The sequence below is a fragment of the Symphalangus syndactylus genome, chromosome 9, assembly GCF_028878055.3.
Source record: "Symphalangus syndactylus isolate Jambi chromosome 9, NHGRI_mSymSyn1-v2.1_pri, whole genome shotgun sequence".
Lineage (NCBI taxonomy): Eukaryota > Metazoa > Chordata > Mammalia > Primates > Hylobatidae > Symphalangus > Symphalangus syndactylus.
In genome coordinates, this window is record NC_072431.2 from 120229792 (window position 1) to 120252388 (window position 22597).

The 22597-nt window shown below is 44.7% G+C and overlaps 2 protein-coding genes across 12 annotated transcripts in view; one reads left to right on the forward strand and one right to left on the reverse strand.

Annotated features, from left to right (window-relative positions):
* ACER2 (alkaline ceramidase 2) overlaps positions 1-22597 on the reverse strand; it is a 150880-nt gene that overhangs the window by 83600 nt on the left and 44683 nt on the right. For 3 of the 11 annotated variants that reach the window (XM_055294148.2, XM_055294142.2, XM_055294143.2), the window contains one exon: positions 17705-22195. In XM_055294148.2, the coding sequence (XP_055150123.1) occupies positions 21783-22195 (413 nt within the window). In that variant the 3' untranslated portion in view covers positions 17705-21782. Of the gene's footprint in view, positions 1-5765; positions 6060-17704; positions 22196-22597 lie in introns of those variants that run through there. The other 8 variants (XR_008660222.2, XR_008660221.2, XM_055294149.2 and 5 more) reach the window with 6 other exon arrangements.
* Positions 11595-11973, forward strand: LOC129490352 (microtubule-associated proteins 1A/1B light chain 3B). Its single transcript, XM_055294154.1, is given in 2 exon segments — positions 11595-11851; positions 11853-11973. Coding segments are annotated over 2 exon segments (378 nt in total).

A 22597-nucleotide genomic window follows, 5' to 3' on the forward strand; every position in this document is an offset into this window, starting at 1 on the left:
CCCTTACCTCACAGAAACATCAGAATAATGTTTGACCAAATATCTGGAAACCCCATCATCCAGCCAATTTGACACATAAAACTAACCATCATCCCATCTGAAAGTTAGATATCGCCCTAATTTTGTATATGAGGAGACTGAGGCTCAGAAGGATTAAGTGACATACCCAATTACATAGCTGATTGGAGGTCAGGCTATAATGAAACCATACTCTTTCTGACTCCAGGAAGTTGGGGGCGAGATACGTATTATTGAATCTCACTTGGAAAGAAAGTGCAGTTCTCCCCTACCTACATTAATAACCCTCCAACTAGTATTCAGTCAGCTAGCAAGTATTTAAGCCCCTACTGTACTCTGAGCTGTTAGGAAAGTAAAATCTTATTTTAGCATCAAGAGCAAAAAGTTACAAAAATGTGTAGCTGGCCTTATTTTCTCTCTGGTACAGGTGCTGGGCGGGAGATGGGGGTGGGAATGGAAGGTTGAGTCACAGCAGAAGTGGGCAGTAGTGTGGGGACAAGGACCCAGGTCTGTCACTGCTCCTGCTTTGAGGCCACTTTCCCTCAAAAGTGGGTGACCACGGGGAAGATTAAGCATTCAGGCTCTGGGATGAGCACGGACTTCAAACAATTCCCTTTCATAAGGGGGGCTGCCTGCTGGGGTCCATTGAGAAAGAGGGCAGGCATTCTAAAAGCCGCTTCTTTCAGCAGGGTGTAGGCAGAAACTATTCCCTTAGATGACTAAAACGGGTCACACGGGTCACAGTCGCACGGCAAATGTCCCAGAACCCTATCGCCCACATTCCCCCACACCACGACACTTGATCTGGTGCCTCTGGTACAGTTGTGAGTCTGAGTTTCACCCCCTCAGGAAGCCAACTTCTCCCTCCACCGCAGCCTCCAGGTTTGTCCCCAGACCTGCCAACTGGTCTGGACTCCTTCCTTTTGGCGGGCTGCAGGACCACTGGTGACACCTAGTGACCAAGGCGGCAGTAGCAGCCGAGAACCAGAATTCCTGATTTTCTCTCCTGGAGATGAGAGTAATGACACTGCCACCCCAGGACCAAGGAAGCCCCCAGGGAGGGAGTGTGTGAGATTTTCCAGGAGGGAGATCCCCCTGGGTGAGAGAAGAAAGTGGGGCATGATAAGGGCTCATGATGCCCTTATCATAAGTCACGTGGTTTGAACATTAAAAGGAATGTGATCTCATTTCTTATTCTAAGCTGATCAAGGGGCACCTATGTTAAAAAGCACTGAGAGGCTCTTGGCCTTTTCTTGATTCCAGTCCCCCAGAAAGGGCCAAGAGAAGACTTTCAGGGTCAGATCCCTATCTGAGGCCCCCTTTGCAGCCCTCTCCTCTCAGCCACACACCACTATCCCGTCCACCTGGCTCCGTAGCCATTAATCATATGTGGCTATCTAAATTACATTAATTAAAATTACATTGAAAACTCAGCTCTTCAGGCACACCAGCCACATTTCAAGTGCTCAACAGCCACAGATAACTAGTGGCAGCACACATAAGCATTTTCATCACCACAGAAAGTTATCATAGACAATGCTAATCTGTAGGCTAGAAATTTCTTTCTAGGCATCTTAAGATTTTTTTTTAATCCAAGTTCTCTTTGGAAAGAAGAAAAAGCAGAAAGCTGGGTAGAGCTGTCATCTTGGTATACTGTGCTTGGAAGCACAGGCTGACAGAGAAGGAGTTGACACAAATTTGGCTTGAACTGGGTTTTCTTCCAGATGCCACTTTACCGTGCCTCTCTCCCAAGAACAGGAGCCATGTGGGCGTGTGTGTTTCAGGCTGCGTTTGGCACTGGAGGTTAAAACAGGCCGTTCTCTTACTTCTTGCTTTCTCTTCAAGAGAAATAACTTTTTCCTCAAACTTATGATAAAGAAGACAGTTGGTAAAAATGTTTGGGAACCTCTGGTTTGGGCTAAGTGAAGGCTCTTTGGAGACACACACTAGCCAGATTCTAAGGCATAAAAGAAGTCTTGGACACCAGGGGACACTGGACTGGCCACCAAGATTAATGATCCCATGGGGTCTCTTGGTACCTCATTCATTCACTCATTCAACCAGCATTTACCAAGTGCCCGTTATGTTCCAGGCACTATTCTAAGCTACAGAGATACAGCTGTAAGCTGAACAAAGACCTTCCCTCATGGAACTTACCCACAAGAATGGAAGAATCTGACCCACAATATAAATAATGGTGTCACATCAGTATCATGGATCCAGGCCAGCCATACACTGATGACAACAACAGCTGCTCGTTTTGAATTCCATAATCCCACCACTATTCTGTACCAAGCACGGTTCACTCCACTCTCAGTGGATTCTCATAGTCCTCACAGCTACCATATTAAGTCTCAGTTATCATTAGTCCCATCTTCCATTTGTGCAAACACAGAGAGGCCAAGCAAGTAGCTTAAAAACATACTGTACAGGCATGCACCAGTGCTCCAACCCTGGTCTCACTCATGCCATATGGTAGAGGGAAAGCATACATTGTCAAATATTCAGGGATTCTAGAATGTTGCAAATAGAATAAACAAGACATATCCAGTGGTAAAGACAGATATACAGTGTGATGTGCCTCATGGTAAGTAGAAAATAGAAGTCACTGTGGAAACAGAGGAAGGGCATATAAACCAGCCTCCAGGGATGTGGCCAGGGTGTTATCAGGGAATGCTTCCTGGAGGTGGTGATACATGAATGAAATCCTAAGGGAAAAATAGAAGTACAAGTGTTGAAAATGTGGGGAGGGACGAAGGTATGCTGGGCAAAGGGAACAGAAGTGCCCAGGCCTAGAGGGAAGCAGGTATTCAGTGTGGGTGGTGTACAGTTTGGAAGAAGAAAAGGGGCCCAGTGATGGATTTTACAGCCTGCTCAGAAGTATTCACTTGACTTGGAGGGTTTGGGGCAGTCATCAAACAATGCTGCAGATGAAAGCATAGTAAAAAAGAAAAAAAAACGCTCCTCAGTATCTACATCAGGAAGGTGGTCACTTGTCCCCAGCCTGATATTCATGGCACCTTAGGCTTTTACACACAGCCCTTTGTAGTTTACAAAGCCCAAACTCCCAAAGCTGTTAAATGGCAGGACCAGTCCTCTGCAAGCTCAAATCAGGACTCCAGCCTCTATTCCATAGCCAGCCTGCCAGACCCAGTGGTTGGTTGGCTGACTGTCCTGGGAAAAACTAAAAGCAAGAGAGTTTCCATTGCAGATGACTTTGAAAGGACTTGGGGGTGCCATCCTGGTCTCCAGGCTGAGGCAGTGAGAGTCTGGAATCAAGAAATGCTCTGGTTAATACTTCTTTCCTATTTTTCTTCCAGACTAGGTAGGCTTCAGAACTTATCTGTTTTTTCTGGCCATGGGGTATAAGAAACTAAAAGAACTTATCTGTGGTTCTCAGAATGTCACACCCTGTTGGGCTTACAAGAAGTCCCTGCAAGGCTGTTTCAAACTTTACAGAGGCTAGCACTGAGATTCTGTGTCCCCACCTCGCCCCAAGGCCTGTCCCCCTTTGCATGTTCATTTGCTGCCTCTCCTTAAAGGATATTAGTATCTTTCGGCCTCTGTGACCAATGGGCATGTGCCATCTGGGGATGTGCTAGGTGGGGAATGTACCAAGGGCCACTGCCTTGATCATAAAATGGGCACAGTGATAGTACCTACCTCGGCTTGTTATGAGGACTCAGTAAGCCAATGCTTGAAAAGGACTTCAGAGGCATTCATGCCTGGATGCCTGGCATACACCCGGATAATTGCTGTTCTTAAGGAGAAGGTCAACAGTTTTGACTACTTAAAACTTTCAACATCTGTGTGTTAAATACCAATAATAATAACAACCAGAATTTAAAAACAAGAAACTGGGAAAATTTTACAGTAAATACTATATTCGAAAGGCTCACTTCCTTACCAAAAGTTCTTTCAACTTAGTAAGAAAAATACTAATACCCAACTCTTGGCCTCTAAAGAAGAAATAGTCAATAACCTATCACTGAATGTTCATGTATTACCTCATCCCGTCCTCACATAACCCAGTGATTACACTATTATTGACCTCAACGATGAACAGTGACCATGACAATGGGACAAAGATGTTTGCATTTTACAGCAATGCTTATATTTCACAGCAAAGTCTGTAATGCACAATTTTCAAATGATGAGCTAAGGTTTTCATCCCCATCTCTTGAGCCATGGCATAATTCCTTCACCAGGTAGCCAGAGAGAGCTGACATTTTCAATCCTGCAGCACCAGCAAAATGCAATTTCCCATGTTCCTGTTGTTTTTGCTGATGTCTACTGACCTCTGGCTAATGCAATGCGATATATAGCCTAGAACTACAAAAAGGGAGACTCCTGAGGCCACCTGACTATGAATTAATGTGCTTTTCTTCACTGAGATGAAGCCACAGGTTTGTCAGCACACTTAGAGCCAGAGGCCTCATGGGAACCCAGGACCTCGAAGCGGCTTGCCACCACCCTTACCCCAGATTGTGGCCATTCTAGAAAACCTGACCATGTTTTCCGGCTCAGCTCAGCCCCTTAAAGTCATAGACTGCTGCTCCTGGAGAGAATTTGGAGAATCAGTCTGTTCTGTGTTTTTCAAATTATGCTCCTTTTAAAGCCTTGAGGATCACCCCAGGGCAGTCTGGGGGATGGAACCAAAAGGATTAGATAGCTCCAAAGTTCTACTTAAATCTTTTTTATATATTGGTTTCCATTTGAAGAACAATTCCTACTGCTATAAAAAGTTTGAAAACTCCTGAGCTATTCTAGCCCCTTTCAATTAAAGAAAATAAAATGGAGGCTGGACATGGTGGCTCACATCTGCAATCCCAGCACTTTGGGAGGCTGAGGCAGGAGGATGGCTTGAACCCAGGAGTTTGAGATCAACCTGGACAACCCAGTGAGACCCTGTCTTTACAAAAAATTTTAAAAATTGCTGGGTGTGGTAGCCTATGCCTCCAGTCCCAGCTACTCAGGGGGCTGAGGCTGGAATATCACCTGAGTCTGGGAGGTTAAGGCTATAGTGAGTCATAATTGCACCACTGCACTCCAGCCTGGGGGACAGAGTGCGACTCTATCTCAAAAATAAATAAATAATAAAATTAAACTTAAATTGAGGCAGAGAGAGGAGAGCTGCAACTGTGACCCAGGTCTCCTGACCCCAGAGCTCTTTCTCCACTGTCCTGGCTGTCCCCTTTACTCTCCCCACATCCAGGTTATGAGAGGTGGTTGGCTGGTTTGACCCCAGCTTTGAAATCAAAATGCTTACCACGGTACTGAGCACCTCCTGACTACCAGGCATTTGCTAACAGTGTAAGCAAATGGGATGTTCAGTTCAGTTGCATGAGCCAGAAAGCACAAAATATCTGTTTGGCCAAGATAAAAGTTTATTTCTCTTGGATAGTAGAATGTTTGAGGGCAATTTTTCAAAACACAAAAGGGGAACTTTTTTTTTTTTTTTTTTTTTTGAGGTGGAGTCTTGCTCTGTCTCCCAGGCTGGAGTACAGCTCACTGCAGCCTCCACCTCCTGGGTTCAAGTGATTCTCCTGCCTCAGCCTCTGAAGTAGCTGGGATTACAGGCGTGGGTCACCACACCCGGCTAATATTTTTGTATTTTTAGTAGAGATGGGGTTCTGCCATGTTGGCCAGGCTGGCCTCGAACTCCTGACCTCAAGTGATCCACCCACCTCGGCCTCCCAAAGTGCTGGGATTACAGGCGTGAGACACTGCGCCCCGCAGAAAAAAAAACAATTTTAATTTTATTTCTCTATCACATAGGCAGTGCAAGACTGGTATGACAATTCCACAAAACTTTCTGGAACCCAAACTCCTTCCAGTCCATCACTCCAACATCCCAGGGGTGTGCTGCTCATCCTCGTGTTCCAAGTTGGCAACCAGAGCTCCAACCATCACATCCACATTCCAGGAAGCAGAGTAGAGGAGGGCATCGAATAAAAGGAGCAAATGGAGATACTGTTTTTTAAAGAAAGTTCCCCGAAAGGTGCCATATACCACTTCTATTTACATGTCTTCAAACAGAACTGGTTGGAAAAACAAAAAACAAAAAAAGATGAAAAATGCAGACTTTTATTCCAGGCAGCCATCTTTCCAGCTAAATATTGGAGCTTCTATTACAAAGGAAGAAAGAGGAAGTGATATTAGAGTAAGAAATTGAAAATCTCTGCCACAAAAGAATTATTTTTTTAACCCTTGTAACGGCCTATGAAATAACTTCTGTTATTATCTCCATTTTACAGATGAGAAAATTGAGGCTTAGAGAAGATTTTTGTGGGTTTTTGTTTTGTTTTGAGACAGGGTCTCACTCTGTCACCCAAGCTGAAGTTGCAGTGGTGCCATCATGGCTCACTACAGCCTTGGCCTCCTGGGCTCAAGCAATCCTCCCACCCAAGTCTTCCAAGTATCTGGGACCACAGGCACACGCCACCACACTCGGCTTATTTTTGTACTTTTCGTAGAGACAGGGTCTCACCAAGTTGCCCAGGCTAGCCTCAAATTCCTGGCCTCAAGTGATCCTCCTACCATGGCCTCCCAAAGTGCTGGGATTACAGGCGTGAGCCATAGCGTCCGGCCAAGAGAAGGTTCTTGACCAAAGTCTATACTCAAAAGCCCTGGCCAACATCTCACTGAAACTTATGAGAGACTCTGAGGCAGAACTGCCCAGCCAAGCTGCTCCCAAATTCCTGACCCAGAGAAACTGAGAGACTATTTATTTTTGTTTCAAGCCACTAAGTTTCAGGGTCATTTATTAAGCAGCCACTCATCTAGTTTATGGTGTGTGCCCTCCAGGGGGACTGCATTTTAATAGGGGACTCAGAGAGGCTGCCCATGGAGCAGTAAAAGCTCTAGGCTGGAAGTCAGGACACCTGGGCCAGGTCTTACTTCTACCTCATAAAAGCTACGTAGCCCTGGAAGACACACTTCAGGGCTCTGAATGTCAGTGTTCTCATCGTAAACACTTTTTTAAGGGAAGGGGCAGGTGTTGAACTACACACCCTCTCGGATCTCTTCCAACTTTCATGTTCTACCTGTTGGAAGAGAGAAACTGGGAGCAGAGCACACCCCCGGCCAGGCCAGCAGCTACTTTCTCCCCAGCTCGCAGGCTGCAGGCGAGGCCATGGGAGGAAAGGAGGCCCCTGTCCCCTTCCTCGGTTGAACCCAGACTCTTCACCCCCGGAGTCAGCCTGTGACCCTTTCAATTTGGTGGGTGGAAGTCTCCGGGAAGAGGTTGTACAAGTCACAATCCAACCCCTCTGGAAAAGACTTGAGGCTTAACCCATAAGCAGCAATGGAAAAGGAAAGCTACAATCTCTAAATCAGTGGTTCTCAACCAGGGACAACTCCCGGCTCTCCTCGCCAGATATCTGACATTTGACAATGTTTGGGACACTTTAGGTTGTCACAACTGGAAGGGTAGGTGCTACCGGCATCTATACGGCTGAGCTCCGTCTCTTGCTCACTGTCTTCTCCACACCCATATACCCACACACACCCCAAGTCGCTTGTCTCTGTGGAGGCTTGCCCCAGTTTCTCAGCTGCTCTGGTGCATCTGGGGGTTAGGGATCTAGACCGTCAAGGGGGCAACCAAACTGAAACCTGGAGTGGAGTCACCAAGAGGCAGAGCCTGGTGGGCCAGAAACATACATACTTTCAGGGAATCTTGTATAGATAAATGCATGAACACGGCCTTGGGGTGGCAGAAGTGTTAGCGTTATCAGCTTTGGGGTAAATCCATTCTCTGGAACCTTGGCTTTAAAGAGCTCCCGCAAAGCGCAGAGCTTTCCTCTGGGGGCGCATTTCTGCAGACCAGAGTCAGCACGGCCGCTCACCTGGAAACATCCCCGGCGGCGAGTATAGGCAGGCACGCGAGAACTCTCTCCTGCCTGCGTGGGAGGCAAAAGCCGCCCTGGCCGCCCCCGCCGCAGCCCTGCGCCCCGCGCCCGCCAGCGCGTAGTCCCACAGCCACGCGCCTTCTAGTTCCACAGCCTCGAGCCCCGCAGTCCCGCGCCCCTCAGCCCACCGCGCTCTCGCCCGGCAGCACTGCCCCCTGGTGGGCGCCCCGACCAGCGCCAGCCCGCTCCTCGGACACCCAGGCCGAGCTGCTCCCAGCCCGCTCCAGACACTACACCCACCAGGCTCCGCTCCCCACGCCCGCATCACCCAACTACCAGCCTTAGGACCAAGCAGAAGTGCATCCCTGACCTTCCTGTGGTCCCAACGGACAATGACCAAGACACCACAATCACAATGTGTCTTACAGGTCATAGCTCCCCTTTCTGATATTTTCAACTCATGGGTATGGCTCCTGCTGGTCTCCTTCACGCTTGCTCTGCACAAAAATACACACACACTCACACGCTCATACACACACACACACACACACACACACACACTCCTCAGTACTCCTGACATCTAACCAGGTGCCGTGGACAGAAGAGCCATCATCTGCCCAGCGGTCTGGCACCCTGGAGACCTTTCCCCTGGCCTAGTGCTCGCTGCCCGTCAGGTCTCAGTTTGGACGCCGCATTCCAATCCAGGAAGCCTTCTTCACCTGGGCAAGGTATTCTCACCACACCCCCAAAACTCTTTTGCTCTAAGGTAGGGGTCCCCACACCCCAGGCCGCAGATCAGTACCCCTTTGTGGCCTGTTAGGAACCGGACTGACTGCACAGACGGAGGTGGGCCGCGGGGCGAAGGCAAGCATGACCACCTGAGCTCTGCCTCCTGTCAGATCAGCAGTGGCATTCGATTCTCATAGGAGCGTGAACCCTGTTGTAAACTGCGTATGGGAGGGATCTAGGTTGCATGTTCCTTATGAGAATCTAATGCCTGATGATCTGTCACTGTCTCCCATCATCCCCAGATGGGACCACCTAGTTGCAGGAAAACAAGCTAAAGGCTCCCACTGATTCTACATTATGGTGAGTTGTAATTATTTCATTATATATTACAACGTAATAATTATTATTATTCTTACATTACAATAATTATTTCATTATACATTACAATGTAATAATAATAGAAATAAGGTGCACAATAAATGTAATGAGCTTGAACCGTCTGAAACCATTCTCCACCTCACACTCCCAGCCCTTTCCAGTCTGTGGAAAAAAGTGTCTTCCATGAAACCGGTCCCTGGTGCCAAAAAGGTGAGAGACCACTGCTCTACGGATTGACTGGTTGATAAATTGATCTTTGGATTCAGTCTCCCAGGCCCTGGGTTTGTCTCTGAGAATACAAAGATGAGGAAGCCATGCGGTGCGGGTAGGGAGATGCCAGACTGGATGGCTTTATCCCGCCAGACATCCTAAGATTTGGGACTTTCCTCACTCAGTCCACACCCCTCTCCTCCTTAGTGCTGCCTCCATTCACTGCTTCTCGGGCTATTTTCCACAGCTGGTTGTAGAGAGGGGTACCCCCCCGCTCCCCACCTCAGAGGGAAAGCATGAAAAGGTATTACAGGAGATTTCACCAGGGACCATGGGAGAGAAAGAGGAAGCCCTGGGCATGTGTGTGCCAGCACATGTCAGTGTGCACGTATGTGTGCATGCAAGGTGCGTGCACACACGGGAGGAGTCTAGAGGTTCCACAACACTAAATCCATTCTGGCGGTTTTAGCTAAAAGTGGGGAGGGGATTCCACATTCTTGGCACATGACGGTGTAGTGGTTCAAATAACGTTTGCCCAAAACTCACCTTCACCCAGAACCTCACTATGTGACCTTATTTGGCAATGGGGTCTTCGCAGATGTCATTAGTTAAGATGAGGTCATACTGGATTAGGGTGGGCCCTAAGTTCAATGACTGATGTCTTTATAAGATAAAGGAGAAACTTAGACACAAGGTCACAGGGACACAAGGAAGAAGCCCCATGACAATGGAGGCGGAGACGTGGAGCAGATTCTTGCTCAGAGCCTCCAAAAGGAGCCAACCCTGCCCACGCCTTGATTTTGGACTTCTGGCCTCCTGAACTGTGGTAGAATAAATTTCTGATGCTTCAAGCCACTAAGTTTTGAGGTGATCTGTTACACAGCCATGGAGACAGGTCCAAAGGCCATATGAAAGATCAGAAAGAACACACAAAGCTCTGAGAGACTCGAGTGAAGGGGACAAGGGGGAGACACTCAAAACCAGAAAGACTGGAAAGGAAGGCAGGGACCAGATCATGGAGGAGATTTCAGATCACACTCAGAGTCTCCAATAAGGTTTGCTTTGTGCTAAGAGCAATGGGGAGGAACTGGTGGGGCCTGAGCAGGAAGGACACTGTCAGATTTCATTCTAGAAAGACAGCTCTGGCTCCAGGAGGATGGATGGGCAATAGAAGGTGGCACCTTCTCCAAGATGAGGAAAAATGGATGGATTTGAGACATTGGAGAAGTGGAATTAAGAGGATTTATTTACTACTAGATTGGATATGGGTTGGACATAGTGGCTCACACCTATAATTCCAGCACTTTGGGAGGCCAAGGCAGGAGGATCACTTGAGCCAAGGAGTTTGAGACCAGCTTGGGCAACATAAAGAGACAAAATTTAAAAATTAGCCAGGCATGGTGACACATGACTGTGGTCTCAGTGACTCAGGAGGCTGAGGCAGGAGGGATCCCGTGAGCCCAGGAGAGGGAGGCTGCCTTGAACTATGATTGCACCACTGCACCCAGCCTGAGTGACAGAGCAAGACCACGTCTCAAAATAGATTGGATATAGACAACTGAGGGAGGTGGGGACTGCGTCTGCCAACTGAATGGAAACTGACACCACTCACTGAGAAAGTGGACAAGGCCCAGATTTAAGAGAGGTATAAGTAAAGGCAAATGTGAGGTGTCTATGGGCATCCAATAGAGATGGCCAGGAAATAATGAGACTTCCAGACCTGTCACTGAGCAAAGAGAGATAGCTTTTGGCTCCTCACTATGGCCACAGGCAGTACCAGCATCCAGGACTGTTAAGCAGTAGGTGGTTTTGATTACTAGCTGCCGTTTACAAAAATCTGAGGATGCTCAAGTCCAGGATATAAAATCATGCAGTATTTGTATATAACCTATGCACATTCTCCACACCCCCCCCCTTTTTTTTCTTTTTTCTGAGACAGAGCGTTGCTCTGTCACCCAGGCTGGAGTGCAGTGGCACCATCTCGGTTCATTGCAACCTCCACCTTCTGAATTCAAGCGATTATCCTGCCTCAGCCTCCCGAGTAGCTGGAACTACAGGCATGCACCACCACGCCAGGCTAATTTTTGTGTTTTTAGTAGAGAAAGGGTTTCACCATGTTGGCCAAGCTGGTCTCCAACTCTTGACCTCAAGTGATCCGCCCACCTCAGCCTTCCAAAGTGCTGAGATTACAGGCGCCAGCCACCGCTCCCAGCCCTCCCCTATACTTTAAATCATCTGTACATTAGTTATATGTAAAAGCTATGTAAATAGTTGTTATATTGTATTGCTTACAGAATGACAAGAAAAAATACTTTCTACCGCCGGCGCCGCCCCCAGGAGCCACCAGGACCCTCGCGCCATCGCCGCCGCCACCCGGATCCCCGCCCTGCCCCCCCGCCCCCCCCCACCATGCCAGCGGAGAAGACCTTCAAGCAGCGCCGAACCTTCCAACAAAGAGTAGATGTCCGACTTATTCAAGAGCAGCATCCAGCCAAAAGCCCAGTGATAACAGAACGATACAAGGGTGAGAAGCAGCTTCCTATCCTGGATAAAACGAAGTTCCTTGTACCTGACGTTCGAGATGTCAACATGAGTGAGCTCATCAAGATAATTAGAAGGCGTTTACAGCTCAATGCTAATCGAGCCTTCCTCCTGGTGGTGAACGGACAGCATGGTGAGCGTCTCCACACCAGTCTCAGAGGTGCATGAGAGTGAGAAGGATGAAGATGGACTCCTGTACATGGTCTATGCCTCCCAGGAGACGTCTGGGATGAAACTGTCAGTGTAAAACTAGAAAAATGCATCTATTCTGGAATTTTTTAAACCCTTACCAAGGGAAAAAAGGGATGTTGCCACCTGACATCGATCAGTTCATCTAATCACAGATCATCAAACAGCCGTGTTCCCACCTAGGAGTGTTAGAAGTTGTGTTTGTACTTCAAGCAGAAAAACTGAGCTACAAGTGAGCACGTTCAGCTCTGGAAACCATATTATTTAATGTAGGCTAGCTTGTTTTCAAATTTTAAAAGTTTAAAAATAAAATACTTTGCATTCTAAGTTGCCAATAAAATAGACCTTCAAGTTATCTTAATGCTCTTTTCTCACTAATAGGAACTTCCAGTTCCAGCAGTAATTTAAAGGCTTTCAGAGAGACCCTGAGTCTTCTCTTCAAGTTCACAGAACCCACCGCCTTTTCGGATAGAAGTTTTCTACTCAGCTAGAGAGATCTCCCTAAGAGGATCTGTAGGCCTGAGTTGTGAAGCATAATCCCTGCAAAACGCATTTGCCATAACAGTTGGCACAAACGCAGGGTAAATGGGGTGTGTGTAAGAAAACAGCGCTGACTGTGAACTGCTGCTCGAGGTTCCTGACTCCTAACAGAACTACACACAAAGTCCACACTCTTGCAGGGGTAGACATTTCTTATTTGGTTTGTTCTCTAGTTACACACATAAAGATATCACTCAAAAGGAAACTTGAGTAATTTATAACATTGATCCAGTTTCTCATAAGACCCTGGAGAAAGAGTGGCACTTCTGTTTCTGCTTTTGTCTGAGTTCAAACTAGTGCCTGTATTGGTACGGAAAGAAGCAGCGTACCAGTGTCATTCTTTAGGACAGCGGTAGAAACCACAGAATAGTATAACTAAAAGCATTAAAATTCAGACACACTCCCTTCTACCTTCTGGCTTAAAGCTATGGATGATCCATGTTTTTTTTTTTTTTATGTTAAATGTGTAACTCAATATTATTGAAAAGGTTCCCACATTTTTAATAGTAATTCAGTTATCACTGTTAGGTCAAATAGCCATCAGAATTCCCCAGCACTGAATGCATGTCAGTTGTGGAGAAAACATGGAAAAAGGAGCCATACACTCTTTACAAATACTAATGTCAAGAGTTAAACCTCCTCAGGTTCAACCTGTGATAAAAGACTAGTGCTTCTCACTACCTGCATGGGGTCCACTATTTAGTTTTCTTGGGAGTATCACAGGAAGATCACAGTTACACCACTTTAGACTGTACATGTAGCAGGTCACGATTTCCCCTCCTGTGTTTAGATGTGTATGGAATTCCTGTATACATTAGTGAAAGCTGTTTACTGTAACAGGGGAAACCCAGATTCCTTGCATCTGGGCCCTGTACTGATCATTAAAGCAGTTCCTGTCACCTGCTCTCCCCGCTGCATGCGTCTGTCCACTTGGCTAACTTTTAATATGTATATTTTTACATTATGTAAATTCTTAACCAGCCTGTCTCATTTAGACCGTATACATGATAGCTGACATTATTGTAACTACTGTGTGATCAGTAAGATTCCTATAAGAAATACTGATTTAAAAAAAAATAAATAACATGCTGAGGGGTGACCTATAGCCCACGTTAGTGAGTGGTCACTTTATTTGTAGGATCTTTAAAACAAGTACATTTTTAATGAACTAAGTTGAATAAAGGTACAATTAAAAATGGTAAAAAAATACTTTCTACATATCCAACACTGAATTTTTAAAGTATTTTTTATCTAAGGCTGGTTGAACTCACAGATATACAACCCATGCATATGAAAGGCCAACTATATTTTATCCAATTATTTGTACTAATAGGACAGTTTTGAAACTGACAATTCCAATTTGGTGCCCACCTATATGAAAACCTTTAACTTATTTGCCATAAATCCTTTGTGGAAAGAGAATTAAACCTAAGAGTCAAAAGTCCTGGGTTCACATCCTTGCAATAGCAGTGGTCAAAATACATTTCCAATCATCTCCAAAACAGGAATAATGGTAACGCCAGCCTCGCAAAATAGCTGAGAGGAGTAAATGAGACCATTTATGTGAAAGATAACTTATGTGATGGGCTGTCAAATAAGGTTTGCTTGTAAGAAAATTCTAGGGAGTCTACCAATTATTTCACTGGACTGAAATTCCATATTATATGTGGCTCGTGGTTTATCAGTTAAAGCTTAGAATTCTCAAGTCCCAACTCTTCCCTGGTGAAAACTCACCACTCTCTCCTTCCTGCCTCCCCAGCACTGTTGATTCCTCTCCACTACGGGGATTCGGCAGAGTCAGTGGCCTTCTTCTCCCCTCCCCAGATCTGAGCTGCTCCATCCAGCCCTATAACCCTCTGCAGGCAGCATAATAGGTAATACCAAACAGACACTTGCTAAGTGTTGATTTAAACTAGATTCATCTTTTAAAAGATTTGAGTTATAATGACATTTGACTTGTGTAAATTGACCTATTAATCCCAAAAGTTAAATTACACTCCAGTAGATTAAAAACTTTCTCCAGACTAGGCAGTGGCTACTGCCTTTTGTCCCAGCTACTAAGGAGGCTGAGGCAGGAGGATCGCTTGAGGCCAGGAGGTCAATGCTGTAGTGTGCCATTATGGTGCCTGTAAATAGCCCCTACATTCCAGCCTGGGCAATATAGCAAGACCCCATATCTAATAAACAAACAAAAAAAAACCCCAAAACTTCCTTTAAATCACATCTACCTTAAATTGGTTTTAAATACAGCCCCTTTGTAACCTCAGGTTCCGCATCCACCTATTCAACATGGATCGAAAATATTCAGGGAAAAAGAAACAGTAAAAAACCTTAACACAACAATAAATGATAATACAAATAAAAAGCAACGCAATTTAACAACTATTTACACAGCATATACATTGTATTAGGTATTACAAGTAATCCAGAGATGATTTAAAGCACATGACAAGACGTGCATAGGTAATATGTAAATACAATGCTATTTTATATATGAGACTGGAGCCTCTGGGATTTTGGTATGGGGGTTGGGGGGTCCTGGAACCACGAATACCGAGAGCCAACAACAGTATTTGCTTTATCACATTGGGCAACCTAAAACACCCGGGGTGGGGGGTGAAAACTGAATTTCTAAGGGAAGAGAGGAGAGGAAAAGGAAGGGAGAGAGATGCTTGGAAAAATCCAGGGAAACATACCCGGGCCCAGAAAGAGATTACGTAACTTGGCGTTTTGAGACAATTGGTGATCTCTGGGATGATTAGGAACTGGAAAGGGCTTCGCTTGCTCCACATAGCAATGCCTCAAAAAGCCACAAGATGGCAATATTACTCCAGGAGCGTCTCCGTCCCTCCCACCCCGGTAGCTAATGGTCTTCTTTGTTCACAGGAAACCCTCTCTCGCAAATATCATCAGTGCCACTGTATGTTTTCCATTACTTCATGCTCCTGGCCTTACCTTCAGCCACTTTCCCATCACTAGCCCGAATATAAAAATAAACTACTGCTATTTGTTACATCTTAAAAATAGCACTTTGGTCTCTGCGCTCAATTGCCAAAGCAGCTGAATCAAATGTTTTGTTTTAATGAGAAGCGTAAAATAAACAAAAACCCAGGTGAGGGTGATCTCTTCCTTTTTGTGAGTTAACACCCAAAGAGAACACTTCCCAGGTAAACTAGGTGTCGCCAGGCTGGAGACAGAGACAGAAGTGCCACTTGAGATAAGTTCTGGGAGAGAGGGGCTACCAGCCCTCCTAAAACAGGGCCGGAAAGGAGGCTGAGAACCGGCTCTAGAGACAGTGGAGAACAAAAGCTCAAATACCGTATCTCTGAAGTTCTTATTAGGAAAAAATCCAACTATACAAAAGTAGACAGAATGGTATGACAAACCCAAACACCATCTTAAGAACTGTGAAACTGTAAACCAGGAAAGAGGCTTCAAGGAAAAAATCTAAGTTCCCAGTTTGTTGAGGACCCCTAAGATGTAAGTTGCCAGAACCCTGGGTCTGCCCACTCCAGCCCTTTGTAGTATAGTCCTTTAACACAGTCTTTCAATGTAATGTCTTTTAATGAAAAGTCCTTTAAAGAAAAGAGTGGGAGAGGCTAGCCCCTGAGCTCTGGTCTTCAAAGGGCAATCTGGAAAAGGGAGCAGGGGTGGCTGCATCAACTCCCAGCCAGACTCAGAAAAAGAGGTCACCCAAGAGGAGAAACAGATAGTCCAGACTGTCGGGGAGAGAGGCACACACACCCGTGCCAGCGCCCCAAAAGCAGAGCCCTCAACTTCCTCAGCCACTGTCCTTGACCACAGCCTCAAAAAAGTTCAGTCGTGAAGATTGAGTAACCAATTTCAGCACCAAAAGGATTTGAATGCTTGCTTAGTCTCCTGTTGGGCAGAGGCTGTTTACCTGGATGGGCTACTAGAGATGTCTGAAACCCCAGAAAATTATATACTGATTGAATATCCCTTATCCAAAGTGCTTGGAACCAGAAATGCTTGGATTTCAGGTATCAGACTTTGGAATATTTGCATTATACAGCATCCCTAATCCAAAAATCAGAAGTCTGAAATGCTCCAAGGAACATTCCCTTTGATTGTGATATAGGTGCTCAAAAAGTTTCAGGTTTTGGAGAATTTCTGATTTTTTATTTTTGGATTAGAGATACTCAACCTCTACATGGACGTTTTCCTACAGTTTTTATATTGCCAAAGAACTTTGGGGCCACTCCTTGTCCCCTCACCTCTGCCAGAAAAAAAAAAAAGTCTAAAAACCCACCGTAATGATACAGATAATGCTTATCCAGTCTTTCTTCTCTTACGGTTTTTCTTTTTTTTTTTTTTTTTTGATAAAGGGTCTCACTGTTTGGCCCAGGCTAGAGCACAGTGGCACGATCTCCACTCACTGCAGCCTCTGCCTCTGCCTCCTAGGCTCAAGAAATCCTCCCACCTCAGCCTCCTGCGTAGCTGGGACTACAGGTGTGTATCACCACACCTGGCTAATTTTTGTAATTTTGGTAGAGACAGGGTTTTACCATGTTGCCCAGGCTGGTTTTGAACTCCTGAGCTCAAGCGATCCACCCACTTCAGCATCCCAAAGTGCCGGGTTTACAGGCATGAGCCACTGTGCCCAGACCATTCTTCTAAATCTGATCTGTGAGTCCTTTAAGTTTAAAAAACTGCCACAGAAAATTAAAAGAAGTAGGTAAAAATTTTCCTGCTAAATTTATGATTTAAAATGTCACAAGATCTTCCTTCTAGTGATTTGATGAAATCCAGCACAAATGAACTGTATTCTATATTTGAGATTTTTGGGTTTTGTTTTTTTTTTTTTTGAGACAGAGTCTCGCTCTGTCACCCAGGCTGGAGGGCATTGGCGCAATCTTGACTCACTGCAACCACCGCCTCCCAGGTGAAAGTGATTCTCCTGCCTCAGCCTCCTGAGTAGCTGGGACTACAGGTGCGAGTGACCATGCCCAGCTAATTTTTGTACTTTTTTTTAGTAGAGACGGGGTTTCGCCATGTTGGCCAGGTTGGTCTCGAACTCCTGACCTCAGGTGATCCACCCACCTTGCCCTCCCAAAGTGCTGGGATTACAGGCGTGTGCCACCGCACCAGACCTATATTTGAGATTTATATCTATATGACATGACTATAGAAGTTTTAGTAAAAATAAACTGTTCTTAGGTACTTTATGCTGGAAATATTTTCATGTGTTAATTTCACAGCTCTGAGAAGAAACCGACAAGGAACAACAATTATTTTATGCATTTTTAATAACAATGGTACCCAATTCATTAACAAATGAATTTAGGCAATGTGCTTTGCTCTACAATCCATCAGATACATTTTCACTGCAGATAGTTCAGAAATCATTTTGGAAATAGACACAAACATGTACATATTCATTTGCTGAAAATGCCACTTACAGCTTTAATATCAAATATAGTTATCATAGTTCACAGAAAAAGTATAAAGTGCAAAAGCTCCACTTCAATAGGCCTTAAGTCACTCCCAAAGCAATGAGGATTAAATTTTACCACAGCCAGTGGGCATGCCACCCTCATATAGGACACCTACATAAGGTATAAAACAAGGTATATATCTGAAAATACTATATTGCTCTGATTACATATTGTGATTATAAAATAGTTTTAAATCTGGTTTAACATACAGAGAAAGATACAATTCAAACAATGAGTCCTATAAAGTAGGGGTCACTTTTTTTTTAAGTTTGCAGGGGAATTATGTCTATAAAATCCATTGAGAATCCCAATCTGGCCCAAGACTTCTCTTTGGCCAGCTGGAATAACAGCACCTAGGCAAAGCCTTGGCTATGAAAGCTCTCAGATTAATTTCAGCGTAAAAGGAGCTAGGAGAGGGGCCCTGACCGGGTGAGATTCAGCATCCACCTGTCCCTCAGAGATGGTTCCATGTTCGCCCCAAGGGATATAGAGCCAGAAAGGCTCAAATCCCAGTCCTGGGGGCTCATGGAAGCATGATGAACTGGCGAGAGAAGTTTTACACACCTGAGAGATCCAGTAAGTGGAATAGGTGGTCGTATTTTTACAAAGCCTTGTGTTTGATGACCATCAAGCTTTGTCCCTCAACAGAACATCTTTGATCTATAATTAATGTTTTAGGTACTCTTCACTGGACAGGCATAGAGTTCCCCAAAAATGCAGCCCATCCCCAAATGGATTCAGACATCTCATCTCCACACACCTTAAATGTGTTCACGGAAGGACTTGATTTATAACGATGTAATCATAAAGGGAAGAAAATATTACTTTTTCTAATAATCAACAACTAAACACTGTAAAACATGAATCACTGACTGAAATCATCACTCAGAAACATGGATGGTTTTTTATAGCCTAACTCCGGTTTCTGCTGGGTATTGATCTTGGGCAAATTCTGACCAGAACAAAATCTGATTAGCCATGCCAAGTAACCACAACCATGACCTAACTCCTAAGTGTCAGCCCTACTGAAGGGAGGGAGATTCTTGACTGCTCATCAATTAATGAAATAAACTATTCATTTTTTACAATCTGAACATACCAAAATCTGTAAAGTCACATATGTAACAGCTATTTATGATGACTCAGCAAGCCAAATGCAGAGGCACATCAAAAAGTAGAATTACATTCATTACTTTTTGGGGCCCATTCACGTCAGGCTTGATTGAAACGGTAGACTCAGTAGTCAGTCTCAGAATCCAATGATCAGCATTCAAGCCTATAGCTAACTCTAGTGTATTCCAAACCCACACTTCATGAAAAAATATACAACTGGCATTTACATGCCATTCAAGCTACAAGATAAATGTCAACTCTGAAAGACATCATTTATTTACAACTATATTGGGGGAAAAAAGAGGGGACTAAACCAAAATATTAACAAGGATTATACCTGGGCAATAGAAATACGGGTTACTTTTTTTTTCTTTGACTTTTCTGTAGTTTCCCAATTTTCTTTAAAGAGTTTGTAGTGCTTTTACATAAATGAGTGATGCCATAAACCCAACTTAAAATAAGATGGCTATATTTCTACTCTCTTGGTTTACATCCCATGCTGGCAAGCTAGAGTGATTTCTGTTCAAAAGTGAAGTTATGTTTTGTCCTCCTCAAATATACTCCATTCCACATTTCTTTCTCAGCTCATCTCTTTAAAACCAGTTTCTAGAAGCACATTCTGCTTCTCACGTAAAAAAAAAAAAAAAAAAAAAAAAAAAGCTGGGCTTAAAAATATACACCAAACCCCCTACCTTGGAGCATTTATACCATAAAGTAGATAAGACCAGAATCCATGCCTGATAAGGTCAATCTAAAATAAGAATGATCTGATATTTGCCTTTAAAAAATTCTAGACTTGAAACCCAAAGGACTTAACAGCAGTTCTGTTCCATCAACCACCTAGGTCTCAAAGAGGTACATTAGAAGTTCCACGAATATTTAATTCAAAGATCATTTTAAAAATATTTTTTAGGCCAGGCATGATGGCTCATGCCTATACCCAGCACTTTGGGAGGCCGAGGTGGGTGGATCTCTTGAGCCCAGAAGTTTGAGACCAGCCTGGGCAACGTGGTGAAACCCCATCTCTATGAAAAAATACAAAAATTAGCTGGGAGTGGAGGCATGCAGCAGTAGTCCCAGCTCCTGGGGAGGCTGAGGTGGGAGGATCGCTTGAGCCTGGGAGACAGAGGCTACAGTGAGTCATGATTGCACCACTGCACTCCAGCCTGGGTGATAGAGCAAGACCCTGACTCAAAAGCAAAACACTCTCACTATATATATATAAAACTATAATAAAGGAACATATACATTCATTCAACACCTAATTTTTCTACCTTTGAAATTACCAATTTGTTAATCTGCATTTTCACCACCTCATATATTATTAAATGCCATAAATTTAACCTTAAATAAATTTAAGTTAATAAAATACAATTTACTTCACACACTGGGGTTCCACAAAGATTTCTTACTACAAACAGTGTTCTGCTCCTGAACAACCTATATAATTTGATAACCACAGATGTAGCATAAAGTCATTCATTTTTAAACTCTAAATTCAGTTGCTTATTGGGGTTTTCACCTTGGATCTTGTACAAATTCTAACTAGAGTAAGAGTTCCTGGATGTGTCAAAAATCGTCACCTTCCCAACTCTTACATATGTAGGACAGTGACATGACTCCTGCCCACAGAAGAACACACCTGTTCTGCCCTCTCCCAACAATGGAATGTTAACAAAGCAGGACACGCCTGAGTTAAAATGAGTATCCCTGAGGTTGATAATTCCCACCATGCACCTTGAAGACGGTTCTTGAATCTTTCATTTCGCCTGATGAAGAGAAGATTCATTGTAGCCAGTGTCACATTAGGTGAGAAAAATTCAGAAGGCAACAGATTTGTGCTGCTGCACCAGCAACCCAAACCAGCCCGTGAGTGCATAATTACTGCAGCACTTGAGAAAAGTGAGCCGTTGGATACTCTGGGAAACCCAGAAAGCACCTTCTACTGCAAGAGTGAAGAGCATGATGCCCACAGAAAACACAAGAGAAACAAGAAGTGAGACTCTTGAAGGTAATTTCCAGAATAGTAAAGCATACTGGAGGCTTCAAAGGAGAAAAAGTTTCCAAAAACTTCATGTTTGCTCCTAATTTTGAACCAGAACCCCCACCACAATTGTGAGGAGCCCTTTGGTAAACTTACGGAGGTCAAGTCTTAAAAATGGTGGGTCTGTGGGAATGTTCATGCCATAATTCTTCTTCTCTGTGGATTTGAGGCTGCTGAGCTGGGGTGGGAGGGGAAGCAGAAGTGATGTCAGTATTTAAAAATTGTGCTCATCTTCAAGAATGGCCCAAAGTGGAGTGTAAGTTTTGGCAGAGAGGGTTTTACTCATTAGCTTCACGTTTATCTGAAGTCTCTCCATCTCTCCACAGAGGTAGTAGTAAAAGGATTCACAGATGCATGTAAAACCTGGGTTAGTTGAGAAATGCAAGTGAAAAACTAGCCTTTTTAGCCACAAGTCCTGTGTGTTTCATCTGTTTGGTTTTGTTTAAGGACAATTACCCTAAAGGAAAATCTCTGGCATCTTCCATCACAGAGTCAGAGGGTCTTGTCTGTCAGAGGGTCTGTCTGTCATCAGTAGAGTCCACTCCAAGGGCACCTGGGAATGGTGGGGTCTGGAGCAGGCCAGCTTTCTCCAGGAAGAGACGCATTGTACAGGGCTGGATCCCCCAAGAGACTGCTCTGCCGTGGCCATTAAGGACGCAGCCCAACAAGTCACTGCATCTGGAAGTGATGCTGAGAAAGATGCATGTAGTGTCCCTAAGCCCTCCATTTTCTGTCTTTGGGAAAGGAATAGACACTTTTCCCCTTGCACAGTGGAATCCCGGTGGTCCACAGACACATTAGTGAGAGCCCCAGCAAATAGATTTTTGAAAAGATAGCCCATACCCCAACTATTGGGGAAGACTCCCTTGGCTGTCTTCCTAGCAAAGGAAGCCCACTGCATGAGGGGCGATAAGCAGAGAAGCCAGCCACCACCTTGCCATCACGTGATCTTGACTGATGATTTCTTGTTGGCACACAGGAGGGACACATAGGGGACACCAATGAAAGCCCATTTCTCGCTGGGCCAGAACTTGATGACAGGGCCTTGCTCAGGAATCTCTGAGGCAGCATCAAAGTAGGCAAAGCATACACAGCCCAGGTAGGCAGCAAGGCAGATGAGGATGTGCCTGCAAAGGGAGACAAGAGGTGCGAACCTGATGAGCATGAAGACTCCGCTGCCCTGAGTTTAGCCTGCTCCTTCTTCCAGTCTAACCCACGCACCTTGCTGACTGTAGTTGCAGCCCAGGGGCCTCTTCTAATTAGGAAAGGATGAAGATTACCAACAATCCCTGGAATAGCGGGATGATAAATCTTCAGCAATTTGGGACCCATTTTAGAATGTTCTAAAATATTCCTGCTGGATAATAGGAACAAATGTGCAAATAAATGCCTTTGGGCTCAAACAAGAAGACTGAGGCCCAAGGATTTACAACAGAGATGCTAAGATGGAAGTAACTGAGCACATCTGATCAGAACCCACCTTCTCACTTTAACAACTGGTTACAGATATTTTATGTCCTTCATCGGGA